Source organism: Cebus imitator, unplaced genomic scaffold, assembly GCF_001604975.1.
Source record: "Cebus imitator isolate Cc_AM_T3 unplaced genomic scaffold, Cebus_imitator-1.0 Scaffold18, whole genome shotgun sequence".
NCBI classification, from domain to species: Eukaryota; Metazoa; Chordata; class Mammalia; order Primates; family Cebidae; genus Cebus; species Cebus imitator.
In genome coordinates, this window is record NW_016107333.1 from 6,281,012 (window position 1) to 6,308,632 (window position 27,621).

A 27,621-nucleotide genomic window follows, 5' to 3' on the forward strand; every position below is an offset into this window, starting at 1 on the left:
CAAGGACATCTACCCAGAATAGAAGAGGAATGAGGCCATGTGGAGCTTCCGAACTCAGAGATTCTGACTTTAGCTGAAGGTCAACGCTGTTTTTGAGGCCCTAGAACTTCTTTTAACCCTCCATAATCTCCCCTCTCAACCCACCCAAGCTCAGCCCCAACCACCTGCCACAGACATACCAGTCTTCTCACTGTGTGCTTGGCAACACCCCTGACTCCACTCCATCCTTCAAGGGCCAGTTCCTGCCTCCCTTCTTCAGCCCCTGGAATTTCTACAGTTCTAGTCAGTACAAGAATTGCCTCTGACTCATAAATGTGTATTAGTCTGTTCTCACCAACTGGACTGTGGGCTCTCTGTGGGCAGGGGCTTTGTCTTGTGTGTTTTCTGAAACTCTCCCCTATAACAGAGAATGGTGTACAATAAACACATACTACCTCGACAGGAATCTCTGGCAAGGTCTTCCCTCATCAACTCCCTTGACGTGCTGCTGACGCCCAGCTGCACAAGTGGGGACAGCAGCAGAAAATGAATGCAAAGACCCCAGGGTTTATTACTGAGGGGGAAGTTGAAGGAGGTGGTGAAGTGCTAGGAAAATAAATTCTAGACGAGAGGCAGTAGGTGTCCCTCAGCTAGGGCAAGGCACTCCTCTGGGTGATTCTGTACGTAGCAAGCAAATGCAATTTGCCTCATTCCCAGGTGAGGTGGGACCCTCACAGTGTTGCAGGTTTCCTTCTTTCTGGGAACACCAGCTGACCTGGGGCTCCTAGGTGCCTAACAGAGCCAGCTTTTCCTTTGGCAAACCTGTAGGTGTGCAGAGGGGCTGTAACCACGGTACAGTCTTTTGTCTGTGTGGTCCTGGCTGCGGCTGCTACCTGGAGGTGGCTTGGGTAGTGCTGGGGCTGGGGTGTAGCAGGACTGGCCCTGGGGATGTAAGACTTTGAGTCAGGGACTCATCCAGCCTGCGGGTCTCTGCCTCCAGGACAGTGGCCTCAGGGGCCTGGGCCACGGCGAGAAGTGAGTGTGAGAGGCTGTGGTGCAGGCCTGCTAGCTCACGGCTGGTCTGTACTGAGCGGGCGATGTATTCCTGCTTCTGCTTCCGCTCCAGAGTCAGCCGAGCTCGCAGCAGGGCCACCTGGTGGGCAGGAAAACCAAGAGGGAGAGCAGCTGAGGTCCCTCAAGTTGTTACAGCTCTTCCTGCTCTGTTCCTGTGACGTTTGTTGTCTGAGCATCTGAATTAACTCTACCACATACACGGATCTCAGAAACAGGCTTTAGAGAGTTTAGGGGAAGGGCCCTTAGGAATGATAGAATCCAGTAATTCTCAATCCATGTGACTCAAATAGGGAGTTTGACAATAACAAAGCTATTCATCAACTTCATTGAAAGATAATTTACATGTGGTGAAAAATGCCCAGATTTTACATGTACATTTTGATAAGGCTGATAACAATATATACCCATGTATAACCACTAACTGACTTTTTTCTTTCTTTTCTTTTTTTTTTTTTTGAGATGGAGTCTTGCTCTGTCACCCAGGCTAGAGTGCAGTGGTGCAATCTTGGCTCACTGCAACCTCTGTCCCCAGGTTCAAGCGATTCTTGTGTGTCAGCCTCCTGAGTAGCTAGGATTACAGGTGTGAACCACCACACCTGGCTAAATTTTGTATTTTCAGTAGAGACAGGGTTTCACCATGTTGGCTAGGCTGGTCTCAAACTCCTGATCTCAGGTGAACCGCCCGCCTTGGCCTCCCAAAGTGCTGGGATTTCAGGTGTGAGCTACCGTGCCTCAGCTCTGACTTTTTAATAGAATAGAAAAGCATTCTGAGTTTAATAGAATTCAAAGTAATAGTTTAGGTCTAGCTACAGAGTCAGGTCCTGCCAGTAGCGACTACTGATTTCTGAAATAGGCTCAGAAATAAAAAGGTAACACTTCTTATGACTCCTGGGCCTTGAAAGGGAGAGTGGACTTTTAAGTGAGGCCTAAGAGGCAGGAATGCTTTTCAAGTCACTTCTCTGCAATTGGCAGCTCAAGCTGAGCTGTGTGGCCTGGAGCCTGTGCTGCTGCCCGGCTCCTCTGCGTGGGGCTCTGGCAACAGTCTTGCCTGCGAGGGCACCTCTGAGGGCAGGGAGGCCAGGATGGCTCCACTTGCTCCCGCCTGTCCTCCTAGAATCTTCTGCCTGCTCCTCAGCCCTCTTCCTTCTCCTTTCCCTTGCTAAGTATGGATCTGGAAGATCAGGCTTTCTTCCCCACTCCCACCCTTAGGCATATGAGAGACAGGGTTGGGACTGGGACTCTTCTTGCCTGCCGTGGAGACTGAGGTTGTCTGAAGGCAGGAACTTCCCCTCTCCCTGCTGGAGGCGTACAAAGGGCCTGAGTACAAGGGAGGGAATATGGGCTTAGAAAACCCAGAACATACCTCTTTCTGCAGTTCGGCCACATACTTGGCATCTGAGTTCTTCTGTCCTCTTCTTCCATCCTAAAGAAGACAAACAGCACTTTTGTTGGAATAGGCCCTCTCACTCTGGGATTTCTGCGAGTTTCCTTGTAGAACCTCTTCACAATCCTGGGGGTCTGGGCAAAGGCTATGGGCCAGAAGCATCTGAACTCAGACTGGACCTCTACGGGGCAGCAGGCCCTGGGACAAGGAGAGGCCCCACACCAGCACAAGGGGCAATGCCCATGGAGACCTGACACAAATCATCCAAAAGGCCTGGATCGCATTTGCTTCTTTGAGGCATGTTTTCATTTAACAGAAGTACACCATGTATCTGCTTTGTGGTAGCCCTGGGGTGTGAGCTAAGGATGCAGAGAGGAAGACACGGTGCCTGCACTTGAGAACTTTCATTAAAGGACAGGAGATAGAGAGCTAGTGCTCAGCCACCTATAAACAGTGCCTCCCTGCCAGGCTGCAAGGTGGGGATACCTCACCTAAAAGAGTGCTGGTATGGGGAGTCTTCCTCAAGTCCTTTACCCAAAAAAGGGACACTGGCTCCAGGGAAGACCATGGACCCCTAAGCCTGTAAACTCAACACTGTAGAAAGGTCTAAGATATCAAGCTGTGATCAAGTTCCTAGGCTTACCAGGAGCTGACAAGCGCCATACAACCCCCATACACCAGGGATCCTGAGCAGAGCCCCATAAGTCCCGCTCCTGGGCCAGCCTGTGGCACTGGTCTGGGAGTGTACAGATCTAAGTCCCTTAGAAAGCAGGGTCACCAGCCCTGATGCCACCCCAATGTTGGGCCTCCTTCTCATGGGGCAGTCAGGACGGGCTCTCTGGATTAGTGAAGTGCTGTCAGCCTGTGATATGCAATGAGGAGGGCTGTTTCTGGTGGCTGGGGTTGGGCTCTCTATTGCTGCAGTAGAGGAAAATGGGTAAACCTGCTGTGTGGGTGGAGAAGCCGTGGCCTTGCTGATCTCCATGGACCCTGCCTGGGCCGCACGCATGGCCTCCTTCTTCAGCTTCTTCCGTTCTCGTTCCACCTGCCAAGGTGCAAATAAGAAATCAGGGCTTGGCTTGGCTCTGTGACTGAAGCAGAGCTGCCTTTCTTCAGAGGTGGCCAGTGCCTGTGAGGGTATATGAGGGGACAGTAACCATGGGAAGAGAACCCCTGGCTGAGGAGGGCACAGCTAGGGCAGCCCTGAGTGCAAAGAAGTGCTCCTGGGACAGAAGAGGCAGGGCCAGCCTCTCAGGCCTCTGGAGCAAAGGCCAGCAAACTTTTCCTGTAGTAAGTACTTAGGCTTTGTGGGCCATAGCAGCGACGCAGCCACAGACAATGCATGGCTGTATTCCAATAAAGCTCGATTTTCAGAAATGGGCAGCAGGCTGGATTTGGCCCACAGGCTGTAGTTTACAGAGCTTATGCTCTAGAGGCTGCATGAGAAGTGGAGATTCATGTCCACTAGACCAGAAGAGGGGTCACCTGCTCCAAGGCGCTCCGCAGCTGGACATTGTGGTGCTGTAGCCTGCTCCTGTCAATCTCCAGCCGTGCCACCACTTGCCGCAGGTGTTCAAGCCTTTGTTTCCATGGCTGCTTCTCCTCTATTCCAGCAGGACTAGGCTCAGCCTCTACTCCTGAGACCTGTGGGAAAGACCTGTGAATCTCACCTGGGCAGCCCCTAAGACAAGTAGGGAACAGACAGAAGGCATACAGACCAATCTGGCAGGTCTAAGCTTCAGGAACCCAGGTCTCAAGGGAAAGGGACAAACCCCGGGACAGGAGCTAACTGCTGGGCCATCTGTTCCCCCAAGCCCCCAGCTCACCTCTCCCAGCTGCATGCCCTGCTCCCCTCCGGACTCCTGTTCTGCTCTGCTAGTTGCACCTGGGCTGTGTAGCCGCTCCTTCTCCAGAGCCTGTCTGGTGAGCTCCAGCTCGTCCTAGGGTACCAAGGCATGGAGCAAAATCACCCTTTGCCAACCTCATATCCAGACCCACCCACCCTCCACAGAAACAGCGGTTCAATGTTCTCCTCAGGCTTTTGTCTTATTTTTTCCTAGAGGCTCTGAGTCATTCCAGTACAGAACCTTCAATTCACAGATGGGTAAAACAAAGGAGCAGAGGGGCCTTGACTCTACTCAAGGATATGTGGTGAGCTAGCAAGGGAGCTAGGACCAGAGCCTCCAGTTCACTTTGCATCTCCTAGAAGGCTGAGCAATGACTCAGAGCACTGATGTGCTGTGGGAAGAGCATGGGCTCTGGAGTCACACAGGGCTGGGTGCCTTGTCACCACTCAGTGGCTATATGACTCTGGTTGAAGTATAAGTGCTCCCCAAACCCCAATTTCCTCATTTACAAAATGACTATGTGCACCATGAAGCAGATCAAGCCCTTGGGTTAAGTCCCTTTGGGTAAGTGGGGAAGCCTCATGCTAGATAATTTCTAGGCGCCCTGTGGTTCATAAATGTTATCGGTCAAGAAGAGAGACAAACAAGAGAAAAAAGTGGATGCGTGCAGGTTGCCTAGGAGAGAGGCAGAGCTTGGTGATATAGTCTGGGCTCTAGAGGCAGATGGCTCAGATCTCATTCCAGCCATTTATGAGGATTTTCTTGAGATGGAGTCTTACTCTGTTACCCAGGCTGGGGTACACTGGTGTCATCTTGGCTCACTGCAACTTCCACCTCCCAGGTTCAAGCGGTTCTCTGCCTCAGCCTCCTGAGTAGCTGGGATTACAGGTACATACCACGCACCTGGCTAATTTCCGTATTTTTAGAAAGGATGGGGCTTTGCTATGTTGCCCAGGCTGGTCTCAAATTCCTGGGCTCAAGTGATCTGCCTGCTTCAGCCTCCCAGAGTGCTGGGATTATAGGCGTGAACCACTGCACCTGGCCATGACTTTCAACCAATCCAAAGAGGACTTAACCTCTCTGAACTGCCATTCCTCAACTATAAAACGAGGATAGTAACAGTTCCTATTTTTCAGGGTAGTTGTAAAAGAGAGTGAGAGTTATAGTGCCTAGCATGTAAAACACTTAAAATGAAATGGTCCCACGACAATGGAGGGCTGCATCTGACAGATATTCCTGTGTGTATGGAGGGGACAGTGGGTGAAGTGACTCTGACTGGGTTGTTATTGAGTGAATACTGCTTAGTAACCCAAGAGTATGGGTGGCAAGTGCCCTCCTGCCCAATTACATACCTTACTTTTGCTGTGTCTGTAAGAATGCACCTGAACATAGGAAAGGAGTTCCACTTACTAAGTGCTTTCTTCCTAAGCAATTCATACGTATCATCCCATTTCATACCACCATTGCCTATTTTACCAATGAGAAATTGAAGGTCAGAGTAAAGGCATTCACCCAGGGTCACACAACGCTACTGCATTTTAAACCCTAGAACTGGACTCCACAGTTCACAGACTGACCTCCTTCTCATATTGCCCTTTACCAAGAGCAGAGCTTTTTGAGTTCCCAGAAGGAACTCTCTGGGGGACTGTGTGTCTGGGGTTCCCTGGGGCTCAGTCAAGGGACCAGGATGTAGAATCGATTTCCCTGGAAAACTGGACTGGGCTTCTCTTGGCAAAAGAGATGATGCCTCTCGCTGTCAAGTCAGTCTGGCTTTCCTGTTGGCCTGCTTGCTGCAGGTCTTGTGCTCAGTGCAGGGGGTACAAAGGTGACTAAGACATGGTGCTTGACCTTGAGGTTAAATATTACAACCTGAAGTCCTCTCCTAAGCTCACTTCCTCTCTCACTCAACACACTACCTACAAGAAACCCATTTGTTTTAACCGTTGATGACTCCAAAGTGTCTCTGGCTTCAACTCAAAACTTCAGATCACTTTACTGACCTGCCCACTGGACACCTCCCCCTGCCTGTCCCACAGGTTTCTCCCTCCACTTCCAAACTGACCTCATCATTTCATTCCTCCTTCTCACACCTGCTTCTCGTCATCTGGGTGAGCAGAGACCTGAGTGTCATCTTTGACTTCTTTCTGCCCTCTCTTTATTACTTCCGCCTCTTAGCCAATCAACTGCCGGAAGTCCTACCTCTCAGACCCACCCACATCTCCATTCACACTTTCCATCTTAGGGTACGACCTCTCCCCTGGACTTCCAGTACAGCCTCCCAGTGGGTCTCCCCAGGCCTGCTGTTGCTCCACATGGCAGTCCGGGTGATCTTGCTGAGCTGTATGTCTGATCACATCACTCCTCTGATGCAAACGCTTCACCTGCTTCCTACCAGTTACACAGGTCCTTGGCATGACTGTAAGCCCTGATGCATGTGGCCCCTACTGTCTTCTCATCTCTTACCAAACCCTTCCCTCTGTCTCATGCAATCTGAACTGTCTACACAGATAGTACACTTGTTCTCGCTCTCTTTTCCTTTTCCCCTGAATGCTCCTCCACAACCTGTGCCTGGCTAGTTCTTTACTGGTCCCTTCAGGTCTAATCTTTTTTTTTTTTTTGAGACGGAGTTTTGTTCTGTCCCCCAGGCTGGACTGCAGTGGCATGATCTCAACTCACTGCAACCTCCACCTCGTGGGTTCAAGCAATTCTCCTGCCTCAGCCTCCCAAGTAGCTGGGATTACAGGCACATGCCAGCATGCCTGGCTAATTTTTGTATTTTTAGTAGAGATGGGGTTTCACCATGCTGGCCAGGCTGGTCTTGAACTCCTGACCTCAGGTGATTTGCCTGTCTTGGCCTCCCAAAGTGCTGAGATTACAGGTGTGAGCCACTGCGCCTGGCCCAGGTCTAATCTTAAACACTGCTTTTACCAGAAAGCCTGTTGGGATCCACTCCCAGAAAAGGGTGAGCATCCCTTCAGCATGCCTGGGGCATCCTAAACTTCCCCTATTAGGCACCAACCACACTGCATTATCATGGTTTCCCCACGGGACTGTGGACTCTTATCCTCTTTGTATCTCCCCAGACTAGAACAGTAGCCTGAATCCCACTGTGTTGAGGTGCTCATGATCTCAGCTTTCTCATAACCCTGAGGTACCACAAGGCCCAGAGTGGTGGGCAGCCCCTGAGCTCAGCCAGACCAGACTGTGTCCCTTGGCCTTTACTGCCCCTGGAGTGACTCACCTGCAGCCTCTGCTGTTCTGAATCTCGCTCCAGGACAGAGGCTTGTAGGAACATGGCTACCTCCTGCAGACTGCTGACGCTGGCCTTGCTCTGCACTAGGGACAGTGCCAAGTCCTGGGCCTTCTCCCTCCACTCAATCTCCCTGGCTTCTGTCTGTCTCAGGGCTGCCTGTAGCCGCTCCAGCTCCCGCTGCAGCCTGGGCTCTAAAGAATAACATTTTGAAGGTTGTTCCTCCACTAGGGAGGCTTTGTGGCTGTAGGGTAAGGCTTCCAGGTTGTTCCTTTGCTGGGCCTCCCTCAGCTCCAGGATCTCCTGTTCCTTTTGCACTAGAGTCAGCTGTAGCTCCCTTAGACTCTGACGAAGGCCCCTTATCTCCTCCTCTTCTCTCTCCTGCCCCAGATTCTGCTTCTCTTGAATCATATTCTCTTGGACCCTCTGGGCCAGAGACTTCTCCAGCAGCTGCCCCTGTTCCTGCTGATGTCTTAACTCTTCATCCCTCTGGGCAAGTGCCTGCTGCAGCTGCTGCACGTCCTCCTGGTATCGGAGATCCTGGTCCTGGATCTCACCTTCTCGTGTCCTCAAGGCCTCCTCCAGCTGCCGAGCATGTGCCTGGCAGGTGTCCAGGGCAGCTTGCAGGGTGGCAGTGCTGGCCTCCAGACTGCGGCTCAGTTCTGCCTGTTCAAGCAGATGCTGCTCTTTCCCCTGCAGGGCAGCATGAGCCTTGACAAGAGCCTCCTGCAGAGCCTCAGCCCGACCCCGGGCAGCCTCCTCCTGATGCCGGGAGGACTGACTTTCTGCCCGCAGAGCCTCCAGCTCCTGGTCCCGTTCCTTGATCACTGCCTGGGCCTGTAGCCAGTTGTCCTGTAGGGCCCTGATCTCCACCTCATGCTCCTGTGCCTGCTCAGCACACTGCTGCTGGAGAGCCAACAGAGCTTTCTCCTGCTCCCGAGACTCAGCCCTTAGGTCTCCCAGCACCTCCTCCAGGGCCTGGACCCGCCGTCCCTCCACTGCCAGGTCTTCCTCAAGCCTTTGTGCCTGTTCCTTGTAGTCCAGAAGCTCTTCCTGACGCTCCTTCAGTGTCATCTGAGCCTGCTCCAGAGCTCCCTGAAGGGCGTCTGCCTTTTCCTTCACACTCTCCTCCTGCCCCTGGGCCTGCTGCTGTTCTTGCTGCAGAGCCTCCAGTTCCTGGTCCCTCTGGGCTACAGCTCTCTGGGCCTCATCCAGTTGACTCTGAAGTGACTGCTCCTTCAGCTCCCCTTGTTCTCTGGCTTCCTGCAGGTGCTGCTGCAGGACCACTATCTCCTGCTCTCGCTGGGACAGGAGGAGGCTGGTCTCACCCACCTTCCTGTGCAGGCCCTGGAGCTGCTGCTCTAGCTGGTCCTTGAGCTCCTGAAGTTCATGGATATGCTCCTGCTGGCACTCTACTTCCTTCTCCTTATCACGCAGGATTAGCTTCATGTGCTCTAGGCTCCCACGCTGTGCTTTACTCGGGCCCTTCCCTTCCTCTGCCCGTTCCTGCATCACCTGCCTCTGAGAGGCCAGCTCTCGGCCTCGCTCTCTCAAGGACAGCTTGATCTGTTCCAGGTCCTCCTCCAGGATCTTGGTCTGCCGTGTCCTTTGATCCTCGAGAACCTGAATTCTCTCCTTCTGCAGCATCAGCTCCTGGTCTCTCCTCTCGAGATCCTGAGTCAGATGCTTTTTCTGTCTCTGCAGCTCCTCGATCTGTTCTTGCTGAGACTTTACCTCTTGGTCCCTCTCCTGCAACTCTCTTGCCAGAAGGGTGCTGTGGCTCTCCAGGTCATGGATCTGGCTGCTTTGTACCTGCAGCTCCTGGCTCCTTTCTTCCAGGTCCAGCGTAAGGTGGGTCAAAGCCACTCTCTGCGTTTCCCTCTGGCCCTCCAGCTCCTCAATCAGTTTTTGTTGGCACTCCATCTTGTGATGGTTTTCCTCCAGTTCCAGGGCCAGGCATTCCAGAGTAACCAACTGCTTTTTCAGATCCTGAACCTGTCCTCTCTGGGATTCAATCATTTCGTCCTTCTTCTCAAGTTCTAGAAGCTGATGCTCTAAGACATTTCTCTGAGTCTCCCGATCCTTCTCAAGCTCTCTGATCTGCTCCCTCTGCACAGTCAGCTTCTGCTCTCGCTCCTGGACGGCCATGGGCAGATGCTCTAAAACAGACCTACACTTCTCCAGCTCCTGAATCTGTTCTTGCTGCAGATCTACCTCTTGGTTCCTCTTCTTCAGGTCCAGAGACAGCAATTCCAAAGCAGCCTTCTGCATTTCCCGTTGCTTCTCCAGTTCGTGGATTTGTCCCCGCAGAGTTTCTACCTCCCCTTCTCTTTCAGCTAGGGTCTGGGTCAGGAGAGCCAAATTCTCTTGCAGAGCTTTTCCTTGGGCCAGCTTCAGCTCACTCTGCTCTTGCAGAGCCTGGGCTCTCTCACGCTCACTCTCCACCTCCTCATTTTTCAGCTTCAGTGCTGAGCGAGCCATTCTCAGGTCTTCTTCCAGGACGCCAGCAGCACTTGCCTGAGCCCTGGCTTCTGCAATAGCTGCTTGCAGGTGTTCCACCTGGGCTGTCAGGTTCTCCTTGGCTGCCTGAAGTAACTCTCGCTCACCCTGGAAGACAAGATGAAAAACCACTTTAGACTACACTTCCCTGCTACTGTCACTCCAACACTGGCCCTTCTCTTTCTTATTTTGTGGTAATAGCAGTGACAAGGACTTGGGCAAAAAAGTGGTGGTATATTCCACGTAAGCTGATACTGTAAAAGAGCATCGCTGCCACCTCCTAGGACTCTGCTATGCCCAGGTCCTTCAGGACAAGGGGCAAAAACATCAACCTCAATTCAGAAAAAGCAATTGAAAGAGGATTCACTGGGATCTTAATGATGTCCCCTGGGGACATGGAGACAGCCAGAGGAGCTGACGGACTTGCTGAAGGAAGTGGGACACATGACCACAGGGCAAGGTGGGTCCAACGGACTACTCCTGAGGCATTCCCCACACCCCACCAAAACCAGGGCCACTTTACCTGGGCCTCCAGTCTTTGTAGCTCTGCTCTCCGCAGGCGACTCTGTAAGGATGCCATAGTTTCATGCAGTTCCATCAGTTCAGATTCTAGGGAGTTCTGCTTTCCTTCCCACTTGGATTTCTCTTTAAGGAGAGGAGAGGTAGTTGAGTAAGACCCATGGTTGGGGTGGGGGAAAAGAGGGATATAGAGGCAGATGGAGGATGGGGAACAGATTCAAAGGGGAAGGTGGCCAAGAAGGAGAGAATTACATCCAGTGTCCTAGAGACATCAACCATCCGCCAGCTGCTTTTATTTGCCCGGCAGCACTCCCTGCTGCTGCCAGCCCCAGCACTGCCTGGTAATCATCTTAATACGTCTTCATCCTCATCACCAAGAGCCTCAGCCCTCAATTCCAGACAGGGTTGAGACAGATGACACTGGAGGTCCCTTCTAGCCCCCAATCCTATAATTGTGCAGGAGCTCCTAGAGACATGGGTGGCTCTGCTGGCTGCCCCTGATTTCTGCAGCAGGCGCTGGAATCCCCCTCTATTTTCATGGCTCTCAGGGAACCCTCAAATGGCCTCAAAATAGGCCAAAGCTGTCCTCTTCTCTTTTTTCTTCTCTTTTTTTGAGATGAAGTCTTGCTCTGTCGCCCAGCCTGGAATGCAGTGGCACAATCTCGGCTCACTGCAACCTCTACCTCCCAGGTTCAAGTGATTCTCCTGCCTCAGCCTCCCGAGTAGTTGGGATTACAGGCATCTACCACCACGCCCGGCTAACTCTTCTAAGTAAAAACCTGAGCTTCAAGACCCTTCCTCTCCTGTCCTTTGAAGGAGCCATGACCCTTTCCAGTTCTTGGCTGGTGCATGGGTATGTCCTCCCCAGAGCTCCTCTCCTTGCTTTCTCCCAAATAAACTCATAATCCCTCAGCTACCAAAGGATAACTTGGAGGACATACTTGAAGATGATAAAAATAAGTAATGTGGACGATAAAAGATGCAGCTTTATGTTCTTACAGTCCTGGCCCTGGGTCTCCAATTTTTTTAAAATTTTTAAATCTGCTGCAGAGACAGAAAGTAGAAGCCCAGCCATTTCCTTCTTTCAGTTCACCAAATCTATTCCTCCTAATCTTTTCTTCCAGGATGGGCCTCAAAAGCCAAGCAAAGCAGAAAAAATAGTTCCAGGAGGTCATTACCCCTTTGGAAGTGCCTCTAGATATCATCTCACAGTTCTGGGTAAATAACAGAGTGCAACTAGGCATGGTGGCTCATGCCTGTAATCCCAGCACATTGGAAGCTTGAGGCAGGTGGTTCATTTGAGGCCAGGGCTTCAAGAGCAGCTTGGTCAACATGGCAAAACCTTGTCTTTACTAAAAATACAAAAAAATTAGCCAGGCGTGGTGGTGCATACCTGTAATCCTAACTACTTGGAAGGTGGAGGTTGCAGCGAGCCAATATTGTGACACTGCACTCCTGCCTGGGTGACAGAGTAAGATTCCATCTCAAAAACTAAATAAAAAAAATAGGTGGCTGCTAGGCCTGTTCCTGCCACTTCTGGGTTCTGCACCTATCTTGAGCTTCTCACCTTCCTGATTCTGGGAAAGCTGTCTTTGCAAATCCTGCAACTCTGTGTGGACCTGGCTCTTCTCAGCCTCAGTATCAGTTAGACGTTCTTCCAGTTTCCGGACCTGATCCCTCAGATCATCCTGGGAAAGGAAGGACATGGCTAAATGTGAGTTCCTCATCTTCCACAAGCAATGCAGGGCTCAAGCTCTCTCCTTATTCTCAGCCTCTGTGGTGGGCCACCATTGTGGATCTATTCCCAGAGAGCTAGGTTACGTCCTCTGAATGCATGTGCATTTAGCTCCCTGAAGTGATGACAGGCTCTGCTCCACTTGGATGGAACAAGAATCCCCTTCTGACCTGTCTATGTCTTTTGAAAGAGAGCTGCTCAAAGATAGCCCAGGGGTCACCTCTTCCCTCCCGACGCTCTTACTTCAAAGCTTAGCCCAAAGGCCATATCTTCTTTTCTTCTGACCCTTCCCAAATCAGAATGAACTGCCCCTTCCTCCTAATTCCAACAGTACATCACTTGCATTTGTTACTGATCCAATTAATTCTATCAGTTCTGCTTTCTAGTAGAATGAAGTTTTGTTCCTCCACCATGTCACAAAACCTTCTTTAGGCAGAGGTCAGGTCTTTCCCCTTTTTGCATCCTCAGCTCAGAGTGGCTGACATATGGGCGGCACTCAATTTGTACTGATAGGTTCACTGTGAGGTGGAATTTATGACATCTTCATTTCAGAGCATTCTTAGGCCTAGAATGTTCCTATAAATGCCAACCTCAAATAGTGGTCACTGATTTCTAGGATTTCTTTTGGAAGCCTGGGTACCAAGAATGAATTCATGGCTGAGTAGAAAATGATGCAAAACAATGCCACACATCTGTCTAGGGTTTGTTTTTTTTTTTTTTTTTTTGAGACAGAGTTTTATTTTTGTTGCCCAGCCTGGAGTGCAGTGGTGCGATCTCGGGTCACTGCAACCTCTGCCTCCTGGGTTCAAGTGATTCTCCTGACTTGGCCTCCTGAGTAGCTGGGATTATAGTCACCCACCACCATGCCCAGCTAATTTTTGTATTTTTAGTAGAGATGAGGTTTCACTATATTGGCCAGGCTGGTTTTGAATTCCTGATGTCTGGTGATCTGCTTGTCTTGGCCTCCCAAAGTGCTGGGATTACAGGCCTGAGCCACGGCGCTTGCCCTACCCAGGGTTTTATGGTTTACAAGGTTCATTCAAGATCCTCATTCATCTAATCCTCACAACTCTGAGCAGGCACTGTCTGCCCTAATATGCAAGGGAAAACAAGGCCCAGGAACTCCAAATGCTCCATTTGTGGTTGCCAGGTTGTAAGTGATAGAGGTGAAACTCATGCCAACTTGATCTCAGGAATAAAACAGGTCAAACTGCTTCATGCATCTTTGCCTCATGCCCTTTGAGGGAGGTAAAGAGTTCAGGAAAGGGGAGCAGAGAAACATACCCGAGTCTGTTGAGTCTTCCACAGATCTTGATGAAGCTTATGGAGGGCAGATGCTACTGCCTCAGCGGAGAGGGCAGTCAGCAGGGAACCTCTCTTAAAGAGGCTTCTAGCTCCATTCTGGTCTGAAAAAATTAGGAAAACCCATCTGGCTGCCACTATGAGAAGAAACAGCCAGACCTTCCCAGACACAGCCTTGGCCTTCCCACTGGCTCCTCCTCTCCGCAAAAGAACCCCTTCTCAGCAGTTCACTCATAGCATGGGACAGGCACTATGGTGGGTGCTAGGTAAGGCCAGCTATAGCTTGTTATGCACTTAGTAAGTGCCAGGAACTGTGTGAGCTATTCACATCTGCAATCTCCTAAATCCTTGGTGAAATTATAAGTACATTTTGTAGTTAAGGAAAATCAAGCTCAGAGAGGATAGGTGACTTGCCCAAGGACACATGGCTAGCAAACAGTAGAGCTGGGGTTCAAACTCAGAATTCCCCAGTATGCAGTCTTAAACCTAAAGCAATATGGCTTAAGGAATAGCATTCCTCCCTTTCTCCTGGGAATGGCCTGGCTTTGGCCCAAAGGACCTAGTTCTGGGGTGGCTGTCTCACCTGGCTCAAGGCCCCAGAGGGAGGGAGCAGAGTCTCCCCCACCACTCAGCTCAGGCCTGCTCTCACAAACAGACCCCAGGGCCTGCTGCAGGACAGAGTAGAGGCTGGCCAGCTGGGCCTGGGCCTGGTTCCCAGGCTGCTGCTCTGCGGCCAGTGCCTCCAGCTGGCTTTCTGTGCTGCGCAGTCGCAGCTGTAGTTGGGCTGCCTTGGCTTCCTGGGCCCACAGGGAAGCTCGTAGCTGCTGCTCCGTGATACGAGACGCCTCCAGCTCCTCCAGCAGCTGTGCTTCCTGGGCCAGAAAGTCAGCCTCCTTTTCCTTCACCTCTTGCCTCAGTAATTCCATCTGCCAAGGAAGAATTGTACATACTCTAAGCAGGAAGTGGATACCCTCTACTCAGGTTCTCCCAGGTGAGACCCCACTCAATCCCTGTACAAACTCTGATCAGGGCTGGGAGGATTTCAGCTCAGCTCTCAGGCAGGTAGAGGGACTCTGAAATGAGTGTTACCTTACAGATCTAACACCTGCCGACTACTGAACACATGGGCCCAGGCTGCTATGCTAATGGGCTTCAGCCCTGGCTTCTTGGGCTGATATGCTGGCTCCCTGCTATGATCAGAACTCTGGCCTGAAACCCTGATGCTGCACCTAGTAAGAGCAGTCACAATAACATAGCTACCATGTATTGAATGCTTATTGTGTTCCTGACATTTTTATATTTCTATAATGGTTACAGGAATTAGGAACAAGAATTATCACCCTTGTTTTATGGATGAAGAAGCTGACGTTCACATTAACTAGAAAGCAGTACAGCTTGCATTCAAACTTAAGACTGTTGAACAGCCAAACCTGTGTGCCCTTAACCCCTGCAATCCACCATCTAACTCTTACATCCCATTCCTCCCCTCCTAGTTCCATCTCTCCTCTGTGCACAAGGTCTCGGGTCCTGATGTGGGCAGATTGAGTCCCTGGAAGTCTTGCTGCTGCCTGCCTGCCTGATCTGGAGTGTTACTGGTTGCTCATTCCCCCTGCTGCATCTTGCCAACCAGATCCAGCACACTTGAAAGTGGCTGTGCTGGAACCAGGCCTGCGTGGGTTCCACCCCTGTGTGCACTTTGCTCAGGGCTGTCAGGTTTCCCACAGGAGCCATGCCCACCTCTGGGTCAGGTTCCCAAGCCCCCCAGAGCTTGTCTAGTCCTGGCTTCCCCCTTGTCTAGTCCTGGCTTCCCCCTCCTGCAGGGCTGTTGAGGCACCTGCCTATCCTATAATTAGGAAAAATAGATGGGCCCTCTCCATGAGAGGACTCAGAGCAATCAATCCACTGGTCCAGGATCAGGCTTCTGCCAGGGATGCAGGGGTTATAACCAGAGTAGGAAGTACCTGGGCATTGAGCTCTCTCTGTCCTCCCTGGGCCTCCTGCATGTCCTGGCGCAGAGCGCTCAGCTCCTGTTGTCGAATAGAGTCAGCTTCTTGTAAAACAAGGAGTCTCTGTTCCTTTTCCATCAGCGACAGAGTCAGGCTAAAAAGAGAGGGGTCAGAGTGTTGGGCCACTCTCTTAGGGAATGAAAAACTACTTCCCATCTGAGTATTCTTAACATAGCATTAAAAATCAAAATAGAAATAGTAATAATTATGATATAACAATAAAAGCTATCATTTATTACTTTAATAAGTGCTCCTAGGTACTTCCCATTTCAACCTCATGGGTTTTTTTTTTTTTTTTTTTTTAAAAAGAGTTTTGCTCTGTTACCAAGGCTGGGGTGCAGTGGCACGCACTCCTTACAGGTATTGATCGACTTACCACCTATGCAACTTACGACCATTCGACTTTACAACCATAATCGCTAGCCACGACTGCTCCGCGTCTGGCAGCGCAAACGTTGCCCAGCTGGGCGTACGACAATGTGGACCAGCTTCCGGCAGCACTACCATCTCTGCATGCACCATTTCAACTGTACATATAGCCTACTCAACATATGACCAAATCGTGTTACGACCAGTCTGCGGTCCCGACCGTGGTCGTAAGTCGAGCACTAGCTGTAGTAGCTGGGATTGCAGGCACATACCACCATGCCTGGCTATCAACCTCACAGTTTATTCTTCTCTGGCAAATTTCACATATACCTTATATTAGTACCTCACATTCAATCAATATGTTCAAATCTTCCCAGTCCCTCTCCTCTCCTCCCCTGCCCTCTCCTCTCCTCCCCTGCCCCTTCTTCTCTTCCCCTGCCCACCCGATAATCTCCTACTATGTTCCCTAGCTCAGTGAATGGCACTTCCATCTACATAGGTCCCAATGTAGAACCTTGACCACTCCAGAGTTCCCCCTTCATCCTACCTACAGGTATTGATCGACTTACGACCTATGCAACTTACGACCATTCGACTTTACGACCACAATCGCTAGCCACGACTGCTCCGCATCTGGCAGCGCAAACGTTGCCCAGCTGGGCATACGACAGTGCGGACCAGCTTCTGGCAGCACTACCATCTCCGCGTGCACCATTTCAACTGTTATCCCAGACTTGGTAAAGCAATTTGTGTTTTGTGTCTTGGATATTTTTCATCAAACCCCTCCCAAGATGTCTACCAAGAGGAAATTGTCTTTGTCTACGCCTCAGCCTGCCAAGAAGGAAAGAAAGGCCATCGATCTCGACACGAAAATGAAGGTAATTAAGCAGTACGAAGGAGGAAAGAAAGTGAATGTGATTGCACGTGATACGAAGTTATCATTTCACAGTACTGTACATATAGCCTACTCAACTTACGACCAAATTGTGTTACAACTAGTCTGTCAGAACCAATAGTGGTCGTAAGTCGAGCACTAGCTGTATATCCAATTTATGATTATATACAATTGAATCTAATTCCCTTAACATCCTTTAAACCTCTTCTCTTCTCTCCTTCTCTTCCCCACTACCCTACTTTGGTTTAGCTTTAGGATCTCAAATCAGGACAACTCTTACCAGCTTAACTTGTCTTCCTGCCTCTAGTTTTATTACCAAAATGATATTTCCCTTCTGAAACTCCTATTTTTTTTTTTTTTTGAGATGAAGTCTCACTCTGTCACCAAGGCTGGAGTGCAGTGGTGTGATCTCAGCTCACTGCAACCTCTGCCTCCTGGTTCAAGTGATTCTTCTGCCTCAGCCTCCCAAGTAGCTGGCATTACAGGCACCCACCACCATACCCAGCAATTTTTTTTGTATTTTTAGTAGAGACGGGGTTTCACCATGTTAGCCAGGCTGGTCTCGAACTCCTGATCTCAAGTGATCTGCCTGTCTTGGCCTCCCAAAAGTGCTGGGATTACACTGCGCCCAGCCCATCCCCTTCGCAGACTCCTGCAGCACTAAGAATACAAGCTACTTTTCACTCTGAATGGTCTTCTGTCATACCCGATATCTCATGTCATTGCACCCTTCAAATAATCATAAGTTGTATTACATCAATTTCCCTGCTTAAAATTCTCCAGAGGTTTCCTATGAAACTCAAACTATGAACTCCTTGCTGTGACCTACCAAATCCTGAGTGCTGTGGACCTGCCCAGCTTATGCCACTCTCCTCATTCATCAGGCTCCAATCACACCACACTTTCAGTTCCACCAAACACTGTAAGCTTTTACCTGCCTCATGGCCTTTGCACATGATTTCTACTCTTTCAGAATGGAACTCCCCCTCACCCTTTTACATGGGTAGCTCCACTTCATGCTTAGTGTTGTTTTGTTGAAGAAAAATAAAATAAGTAATAATAAAGTTTAATAAGCATAACATAGGTAATAGTTAACATTAAGGTCATTTAGAAGTTATACATAGGCTAAGGAATTTAAACAGCTTCTCCCAGCATAGCTAACAAGTTGCAGCTGCAAGGTTATCTCAACCTTCCAAGCTTATCACCTGCCTCCAGACACAGCCCCCCCCCAACCCCGACCACCCCACATACCTCTGTAATTCCTAACAGCAAGGTTCACTGGTCAAAATAACTAAATTGTAAGTTCTCTCAAAATTGTCACAAGTTAAATAATTTACTGTCTTTGTCTAAAACCTGCATCCTGTCTTGTTTTCCAGCCTCAAACTGCATATAAGCAAAACTGCCTTCTTTGCGGTGGTCGGCGGCCATTTAAGGCGTGAGGGTGCTGCCAGCCCAGGTGCCTGAATTAAAGTTCTCTTTGGTCTCCATTGGTCTCTTTGTCTTCTTTGGCTGGGGTTTTACTGCAACAGTTTAAATGCACCCTCCTGAGAAAAGCCTTCCTTAACAACGGTTCTAAAGTAGGTCTCTTCTCTCTCACCCTGTTTCCTCCATGTGTCATAATCTGTAATAATTTGAGTTATTATTTGATTAATGTCTTCTCCAGAAAACTGCAAATTCTATTCGGGCAGGGACCATACAGTCTTCTTTATCACTGTATCACCAAGCATGGTGCCTGGTGCATGATGGGTGTTTTTGAAATATTTACTAAATGAATGAAGTGTAAGCTTTGAAGACAGGAATCATGCCCTCTCCACATGGCTACATGTACATCTCAGAGCTGCAGACATGAAAGGCAAGATGGCCTGAGCAAACAACTGTCAATATCATAGTGACCATACAGCCAGATAGGCAAAAGCCACCTCCATGGCCTACCTAGCCTACCTGGCTTTCTCTCTCTCCAGCTCCTTCTGAATTCGGTTATACTCCTGGGTCTCTCTGAGCTTCTCCTGAACGTCCTGCTTCACCAGCCTCTGGGAGTCATCCTGGACCACCAGCTGAGACTTTAAGTCCTCCACCTGGAAATTTAAGGGCATGAAGACCAAGATGGCAGGGCAGGGGGCCAGTGAGAAAATGCTCCTCACCTACGGCTTCAGGGTCCTTCAAGGTTTACCATAGTCAGCGGCCATTTCCAATGCTCTGGTGGTTCCACCAATCCCCACACACTGTTCTTAACCACCCGCTTCCTCAATACAGTTTGGCCTGGGCCTCCCAGCCTCACATATGCTGCATAGAGGCAAGCACAAATAAAAATCTTGGCTGGAGGCTGGACATGGTGGCTCCCACCTGTAATCCTAGCACTTGGGGAGGCTGAAGTGGGAGGATCACGAGGTCAGGAGTTAGAGACCAGCCTGGCCAGCATGGTGAAACCCCATGTCTACTAAAAATACAAAAAATTAGCCGGGTATGGTGGTGCGCACCTGTAATCCCAGCTACTTGGGAGGGTGAGGCAGGAGAATTGCTTGAACCTGGGAGGCGGAGTTTGCAGTGAGCCAAGATCGCACCACTGCACTCCAGCCTGGGTGACAGAGTAAAACTCAGTCTTAAAATAAAAAAAATTAAAAAAAAATTTTTTTGACTGGACTGGGTGCAGTAGCTCATGCCTGTAATCTCAACACTTTGGGAGGCCAAGGCAGGCAGACTGCTTGAGATCAGCCTGGGCAACAGAGTGAGACCCTGTCTCTATAAAAATTAAAAAGTTAGCCAGGTGTGACGGCACATGTCTGTAGTCACAGCTACTCAGGCGGCTGAAGTGGCAGAATCGCTTGAGCTTGGGAAGTCGAGACCGCAGTAAGCTGTGATCTGTAGCACTTCAGCCTGGGTGACATAGTCAGACCCTGTCTCTCCCACCAAAAAAAAAAAACAAAAACAAAAACAAAAAGGCTGACTATAACTATGCTCAAAGGCAAAAAATGTATTATGATTGCTTTTTTAAAAATGAAAAGAACATCATTTTGCAACCTAGTATGTAAAAATATCAGATTTAGGCCAGGCGCGGTGGCTCAAGCCTGTAATCCCAGCACTTTGGGAGGCCGAGGCGGGTGGATCACGAGGTCAAGAGATCGAGACCATCCTGGTCAACATGGTGAAACCCTGTCTCTACTAAAAATACAAAAAAATTAGCTGGGCATGGTGGTGCATGCCTGTAATCCCAGCTACTCAGGAGGCTGAGGCAGGAGAATTGCCTGAACCCAGGAGGCGGAGGTTGCGGTGAGCCGAGATTGTGCCATTGCACTCCAGCCTGGGTAACATGAGTGAAACTCCGTCTCAAAAAAAAAAAAAAAATTAGATTTATAGCAAAGTCAGAAAGAACAACTGAAACTTGAGACTGCTGGGGAAAACAGAAGCTCTGCGGCCATTACAGAGACAGAGATTACTATTCCAGGCCTCTGAGAGGCACATGCTCAACTCTGAGGACGCTCTGATTTTCCAGTCAATACCATGGCCCACCCATCTACCTCCCAAATCAGGCAGCAGGGCCAAGGTTCTCCCTGTCCTTCAGGAGGAAGTGGGAAAGCCTGGCTGTGTTGGGGAAGGACCACGGGACTGGGTGGGGAGGTGGAGGAGACCTGTTTCTGCAGGTCCATTTTATCCTGCAGCAGGGAGCTGCTCTCTTCTTGGAGGGCAGCAAGATCATCTCTGTGCTGCTGGGCTGCCTCCTTCAGCTCCCGCTGAACCTCCTGGAGCTGGGTCTGTAACATGCCAGTGGTCTCCTGCACAGGGATAAGACATCAGTGAATAGAGGAACTGTGTTGTATAAATACTTTTTTTTTTTTGGTGGAGTGGCAAAAGCTGAGGCAGGAGCCAGCAATTCACATTGTTTCCACCCCACCTTCTCACTTCCTAGTCCCCCTTCTCCCTCACAAAGTGTACTGGGTCACCCAGATTTCTTGGTCAGGGTCCATGGGTTGGTAATAGTCTCTCACCCAGACCACAGCAACAGTCTCTTAACCGTATCCCTACTTACACTTGATGCCATGATCCCCTAAACACACACACACTATTCTCTACTCAGCAGCTAAAGTATTTAAAAATACATATATGTATATGCATGTGTGTATGTATATAAAAATAAATCATATCCTACTCCTAGTTTTAAAATACCACCCAACTGGCCAGGCACAGTGGCTCACACCTGTAATCCCAGAACTTGGGGAGATCGAAGTGGGTGGATCATTTGAGGTCAGGAGTTCATGATCAGCCTGGCCAACATAGTGAAACCCTTTCCTACTAAAAATACAAAAATTAGCCAGGCATGGTGGCAGGCACCTGTAATCCCAGCTAATTGGGAGGCTGAGGCACAAGAACTGCTTGAACCTGGAACGTGGAGGTTGCAGTGAGCTGAAACGGCGCAGATGCACTCCAGCCTGGGTGATAGAGCGAGACTCAGCTTCAAATACATACACACATACACACCATACATACCACCCAACAGTTTCCCATTGCCCTTAGAACAAAATCCAAGCTCCTGCAATGGCTGACAAAGGGCTTCTGGCTACTGCTCCACTTCCCCTGAGTTTATCAAGCTGGAGCCACACTGCCTCTTTTTTGTTCTTGAACTTCCCAAGCCCTTTTCTGTGTCAGGGCCCTTGCAACAGTTGTTTCCTCTGCCTAAAGTGTTCTTCAAATGGAAGGCATTTTTTTTTTTTTTAAATGGCTTTGAGATATAACTCGTACACCATAAAATTCACTCATCTAAAGTATACAAAGTAGCGGGTTTTAGGATATTCACAAAATTGTGCAACTATTGTTGCATTCAATTTTAGAACATTTCCGTCAATCCCAAAATAAACCCCGTACCCATTCAGTCACTCCCCATTCTCCGCCCCACTCCCCACCATAAATCTGCTTTCTGCCTCTACAGCATTGCCTATTCTTGGTGTTTCATATAAATGGAATCAAATTACATATAATATACGGCTTCTTGTGACTGGCTCTTCCACTTAGCCAGATGTTTTCAAGGTTCACCTATGTTGTATCACGGAGCTGCTTTCTTTTTTAACCTTCAAGTTTCAGCTCAAATGTTACTTTCTCAGTGAGGCCTTCCCTGACACTAAGTTCAAAGTGAGCTCCTTTTCTCAGTGTATCACACTATTTCCTTTATAGCACTTATTACAAACTCTAATAATCTCATTTACTTTGTGTCTGCTCATTTGTCATCCAACTCTGCGACAGGAATGTAAGTCCCTTGAGGGCAGGGGCAATGTGTGTCATGCTGACTGCTATGCCACATCTTTTTTTTTTTTGAGTCAGAGTTTTGCTCTTGTTGCCCAGGATGGAGTGCAATGGTGTGATCTTGGCTCACTGCAACCTCTGCCTACTGGGTTCAAGAGATTCTTCTGCCTCAGCCTCCCAAGTAGCTGGGATTACAGGCATGCACCACCATATCCAGCTAATTTTTTTTGTATTTTTAGTAGAGACAGGATTTCTTCATGTTGGTCAGGCTGGTCTTGAACTCCCGACCTCAGGCAATCTGCCCACCTGGACCTCCCTAAGTGCTGGGATTACAGGCACCCGCCACCATACCCAGTTAATTTTTGTATTTTTAGTAGAGATGGGGTTTCACCATCTCTAGTTTCACCAGGCTGGTCTTGAACTCTTGATCTTAGGTGATCCACCCGCCTTAGCCTCTCAAAGTGCTGGGATTACAGGTGTGACCTACTGCACCTAGCCTGTGCCATACCTTTTGTACTTGTCATGTGTCAGCACCTAGCACAGGGCCTGGCACATAAGAAGTGTCCAAGAACTCTTCATGGTTGAATGGTAAATGAGTGCCCCTTTCTCCCCCCGTCCCAAGACCACCCTCCATACCTGCTCCTTTAACTTCTGGACCTTCATGTCCTGCCTCAGCCGTTCCAGTTGTTGGCTGGCATCTGCCAGCTCCTTCTGGGTCTGCAGCAGTGTCTCCAGAAGGGACATTCTCTCCTTCTCTGTTTCCAGCTGCATCTGTGGAGGGGTAGAGAGGTAAGGACTTGTGGGCTCAGGGTTATCATACTTACCAACAAGGCCACAAGCACATCTCAGTTGCTCTAGGGCTCTTCTACCAAATGAGTGGGGGCTGAGGGCAAAGGAAGGTCTGAGCCCATGGGTTCAGAACAAGGAAGTGCAAAGATTACCATTGGTTTACAAGCTGACAGGATGTGGTATATGTCAGCCCTCCCTCAGGAAATGTGACATACTGCCGGAACTGCAGCTAATGGGGAAGACCACCCTGCTCACTGGTAGCAAAGTGGGTAGCTACGATCTCTTCTGGAAGCTCCCCTGCAGGACTATTCTTGAGAGTGGAAAAGGAAGTGGTCAAAGGTAAGGAGATCGCTGATTGGATGGGCAGCTCCCACCTGGCATAGGGCACTCTCTGCCTGTGTCCGTTCTTCTTCCCTCTGGGCCCGGATGGCCTCCATTTCTGTCTGCTGCTCCTTCAGCCTCATTTCCAGCTCCATTTTTTCCCTCTCGAAGCTCTCCAGGGCCTTTGCCTGCTCCTGCTGGTGCCAGGAACGCTCCTTCTCCTGGCCATACGAAAGAAACACCATTAGAACCAAATGGGTGAGGAGGGGAGGTAGGAGAATTGGATTGGAGTAATAAGTCTCTATACTACTAGCTAACTGGGTTACCTTGGATACTTCTCTAAGCCTGTTTCTTCATCTGTAAAGTGAGGCTAATAATCTCTGCTTTATCTATCTTATCAATTTTTATGATAAGCAAATGAGATTAATTTAAAAAAATCAAATGATGTATGTGAAAATACCTTCCAAACTGCAATTGTCCCTTATATATGCCACAGATATCTCGGTTTTAATGTATTTTTTCTTTCTTTTTTGAACACAATTCTACCTCCTGCAAGCTGAATAATGGCTTTTCTAAACCATACAAACTTAGAAGTTTTGTCTCCTACACACCCTTTCTTTTTTTCTTTTCTTTTTCTTTTTTTTTTAAGATGGAGTTTTGCTCTTGTTGTCCAGGCTGGAATGCACTGGCACAATCTGAGCTCACTGAAACCTCCCACTCCTGGGTTCAAGCGATTCTCCTGCCTTAGCCTCCTGAGAGGATTACAGGGACTACAGGCACGCACCACCACACCCAGTTAATTTTTGTATTTTTAGTAGAGATAGGGTTTCACCATGTTGGCCAGGCTGGTCTCGATCTCCTGACCTGGTGATCTGTCTGTCTCAGCCTCCCAATATGCAGGGATTATAGGTGTGAGCCACCATGTCCAGCCTTGTTTGTTTATTTATTTATTTATTTATTTATTTATGGGGACAGAGTCTTGCTCTGTCACCCAGTGGTGTGATCTCCACTTATTGCAACCTCTGCTCCTGAGTAATTGGGACTACAGGTGCCCCTCACTATGCCCGGCTAATTTTTATGTTTTTAGTAGAAATGGGGTTTCACCATGTTGGCCAGGCTGGTAATGAACTCCTGACCTCAAGTGATCCACCTGCCTCAGCCTCCCAAAGTACCTGGGATTACAGGCATGAGCCACCATGCCTGAACTAGCATTTTATTTTTAGAGATGGGGTCTCACTATGTTGGCCAGGCTGGACTTGAACTCCTGGGCTCAAGTGATCCTCCTGCCTCAGCTTCCTGAGTAGCTGAGACCACACGGGCCACCACACATAGCTCCATATCTGTTATCTTTTATTTTTATTTTTATTTTTTTGAAATGAGTCTCATACTCGCCTGGGCTGGAGTGCAGTGGCATGATCTCGGCCCACTGCAACCTTCACTTCCTGGGTTCATGTGATTCTCCTGCCTCAGCCTCCTGAGTTGCTGGGATAACAGGTGCATATCACCACACTGGGCTAATTTTTTGTATTTTTAGTAGAGACAGCGTTTCACTATGTTGGCCAGACTGGTCTTGAACTTATGACCTCATGACCCATCCACCTCAGCCTCCCAAAGTGCTAGAATTACAGGCATGAGCCACTATGCCTGGCCTGGTATTTTTATTTTCAGAGATGGGGTCTCACTATGTTGGCCAGACTGGACTTGAACTCTTACGCTCAAGTGATCCTCCTGCCTCAGCCTCCTGAGTAGCTGAGACCACAGGGGCACGCCAACAAGACACAGCTCCCCATCTATTATCTTTAAAGCAGCCACATCGTGGTTGACAGTTGTAACAACTAACTGAGGTGGCCAGCTCTGGCTGTCTGCTACCTACTTTCCTCCACTCAGAGTTACAGAGTTAGCCCCTGAAAGATCAGGCCTGGCCCAGTGAGGATGTCTCCCTGTATTATATAAGAGCATTAGGATAGGGGTGCTGCTTGTCTTAGAGGTCATCCAGGAACCAAAATCTTTCCCAAACTCTCAGACTAGTTCAGGACCCTCTATTAGGTATTCAGGATAGAGGTGAAGGGCTCTGAAGTTGGGCTGCCTGGGTGAAAATCTTTAATCTACCACTACTAGCACTCAATTTCTAAACATTGCACCAGGCATGGTGGCTCATGCCTGTAATCCCAGCACTTTGGGAGGCTGAGGCGGGTGGATCACGAGGTCAGGAGTTCTAGACCAGCCTGAACAACATGGTGAAACCCTGTCTCCACTAAAAATACAAACATTAGCCAGGCATGGTGGCACATGCCTGTAATCCCAGCTACTCAGGAGGCTGAGGTAAGAGGATCACTTGAACCTGGAAGGCGGAGGTTGCAGTGAGCCGAGATCGTGCCACTGCACTCCAGCCTGGGCGACAGAGTAAGACTCTGTCTCAAAAAAAAAAAAAAATTTCTAAACATCTCTGTGCCTCAGTTTCTTCATCTATTAAAATGGGGATAGCAACAGTGTCATTCTCTTCAGGTTGTATTGAGGATGGATATGTCGTGTGAATCACTTTAAATGTGCTTAGCACACAGAAAGTGGGCCATACATTACAGCTAGCATCATCATCACATTAGCATACACTGTACTTTTCCTTTAAAATGCCTGTAAATTTGTAGTTGCTTATTTATGTAATGGGAATTTTATCCCATCATTTGCAAGGCCGAGGTAGGCTGATCACTTGAGCCCAAGAATTTGAGACAAGCCTGGGAAACATGATGAAACCTCTTATCTACAAAAAATGCAAAAATTAGTTGAGTGTGGTAGTTCATTCTTATGGTCCCAGCTACTTAGGAGACTGAAGTAAGAGGATCACTTGAGCCCAGGAGGGCGAGGCTGCCGTGAGCCCTGATCACGCCACCGCACTCCAGCCTGGGCAATGGAGCAAGACCCTGTTGCAAAAGAAATAATAATAATAAAAAGAAAAAGAGAGGTCTTCCTTTGTTCTTCTTTACAAAACCCAGCAATGTGTAATGTCCCAATTATAGGATAGTCGTTTAACTCTCTGTTTCAAAAAGCCAAAGCCAGGGGTATGGCTCAGTGGCACAGCATTTGACTGCAAAAAGCCAAAGCCAACTGTGAAAACATAAAAAGGATGAATTTTATTTTATTTGTTTTTTTTTTTGAGACAGAATTTCATACTTGTTGCCCAGGCTGGAGTGCAATGGTGCAATCTTAGCTCACCACAACCCCTGCTCCAGGTTTAAGAGATTCTCCTGCCTCAGCCTCCTGCGTAGCTGGGATCACAGGCATGTGCCACCATGCCCGGCTAATTTTTGTATTTTTAGTAGAGATGGGGTATCTCCACGTTGGTCAGGCTGGTCTCAAACTCCCAACCTCAGGTGATCCACCCACCTTGGCCTCCCAAAATGCTGGGATTATAGGTATGAGCCACTGCGCCCAGCCAAAAAAGATGAATTTTAATAGTAGTTGCAAGTGTTAAAAAAAAAAACTGACCTATTTGCTCTATGTGAGTTAGAAGTGTGTTATAGCTACAAGAGCTGATTCTGTGATGTCTAGAAAGTAACAGTCAAGCATTGCTGGTATGACCATGGACAGAATATTCTACCCAGTTCAAAGTGCCACCTTCACATTGGGACATGAGTAAATTGTAACACGACTAGAGGAAGCCAACCATGTTGGTGAGGCATTTCAAGCAAATCTAAGGCTCACTTGTTCCTGGTAATAGATTTTAGTTCAACATGAATCTCCTAATAATTAGATCTATCTAAAATAAATGGGCAGCCAAGTGATGATACAACAGCAGCTAAGCAACCATTACAGAAGTGGACAAAGCAGAATCGGTTAGCAGTTTGGGCCCTGAATCCCTTTTCTACCCCTTATTGGCCATATAACCCTGAGTTCTCCTTTTATATTTTATTTATTTAGAGATGGGGAGCTTGCTACATTGCCCAGGCTGGTCTTGAACTCCCAGCCTCTAGCAATCCTCCCGCCTTGGCCTCCCAAATTGTTAGGATTATAGGTGTGAGCCACCATGCCCAGCCCTGAGTGACTTCTCTACGCATTTATTCACCTCTACTGTGTGAATAGAGCATTTGGCATGGTGCTTGGCATGGAGAAGTGCTTAATGAATGTCCAATATCATTACTCTTTTCTTTTTAAGATGGAGTCTTGCTCTGTCGCCTAGGCTAGAGGGCAATGGCATGATCTCAGCTCACTGTAAACTCTGCCTCCCAGGTTCAAGTGATTCTCCTGCCTCAGCCTCTCAAGTGGCTGGGACTACAGGCATGTGCTGCCATACTTGGCTAATTTTCTTGTATTCTTAGTAGGCTTCAGGTGATTCTTCCTGACCTCAGATCATCCACCCACCCTGGCCTCCCAAAGTGCTGGGATTACAGGCATGAACCACCATGCCTGGCCTTTACTTTTTTTT

The 27,621-nt window shown here is 48.9% G+C and overlaps 1 protein-coding gene across 1 annotated transcript in view; it reads right to left on the minus strand.

Annotated features, from left to right (window-relative positions):
- Positions 1 to 525: 525 nt before the first annotated feature.
- Positions 526 to 27,621, minus strand: part of CEP250 (centrosomal protein 250) — a 52,730-nt gene continuing 25,634 nt past the window's right edge. The window contains exons 18-32 of the mRNA XM_037734429.1: positions 23,255 to 23,422; positions 22,728 to 22,862; positions 20,486 to 20,629; positions 18,801 to 18,934; positions 15,551 to 15,689; positions 14,173 to 14,515; positions 13,572 to 13,693; positions 12,120 to 12,240; positions 10,557 to 10,678; positions 7,526 to 10,141; positions 4,264 to 4,377; positions 3,923 to 4,081; positions 3,381 to 3,482; positions 2,417 to 2,476; positions 526 to 1,132 (exon numbers count right to left, since the gene is read on the minus strand). Coding sequence (XP_037590357.1) covers positions 869 to 1,132; positions 2,417 to 2,476; positions 3,381 to 3,482; positions 3,923 to 4,081; positions 4,264 to 4,377; positions 7,526 to 10,141; positions 10,557 to 10,678; positions 12,120 to 12,240; positions 13,572 to 13,693; positions 14,173 to 14,515; positions 15,551 to 15,689; positions 18,801 to 18,934; positions 20,486 to 20,629; positions 22,728 to 22,862; positions 23,255 to 23,422 — 4,743 coding nt within the window. The 3' untranslated portion in view covers positions 526 to 868. The remainder of the gene's footprint in view (positions 1,133 to 2,416; positions 2,477 to 3,380; positions 3,483 to 3,922; positions 4,082 to 4,263; positions 4,378 to 7,525; positions 10,142 to 10,556; positions 10,679 to 12,119; positions 12,241 to 13,571; positions 13,694 to 14,172; positions 14,516 to 15,550; positions 15,690 to 18,800; positions 18,935 to 20,485; positions 20,630 to 22,727; positions 22,863 to 23,254; positions 23,423 to 27,621) is intronic.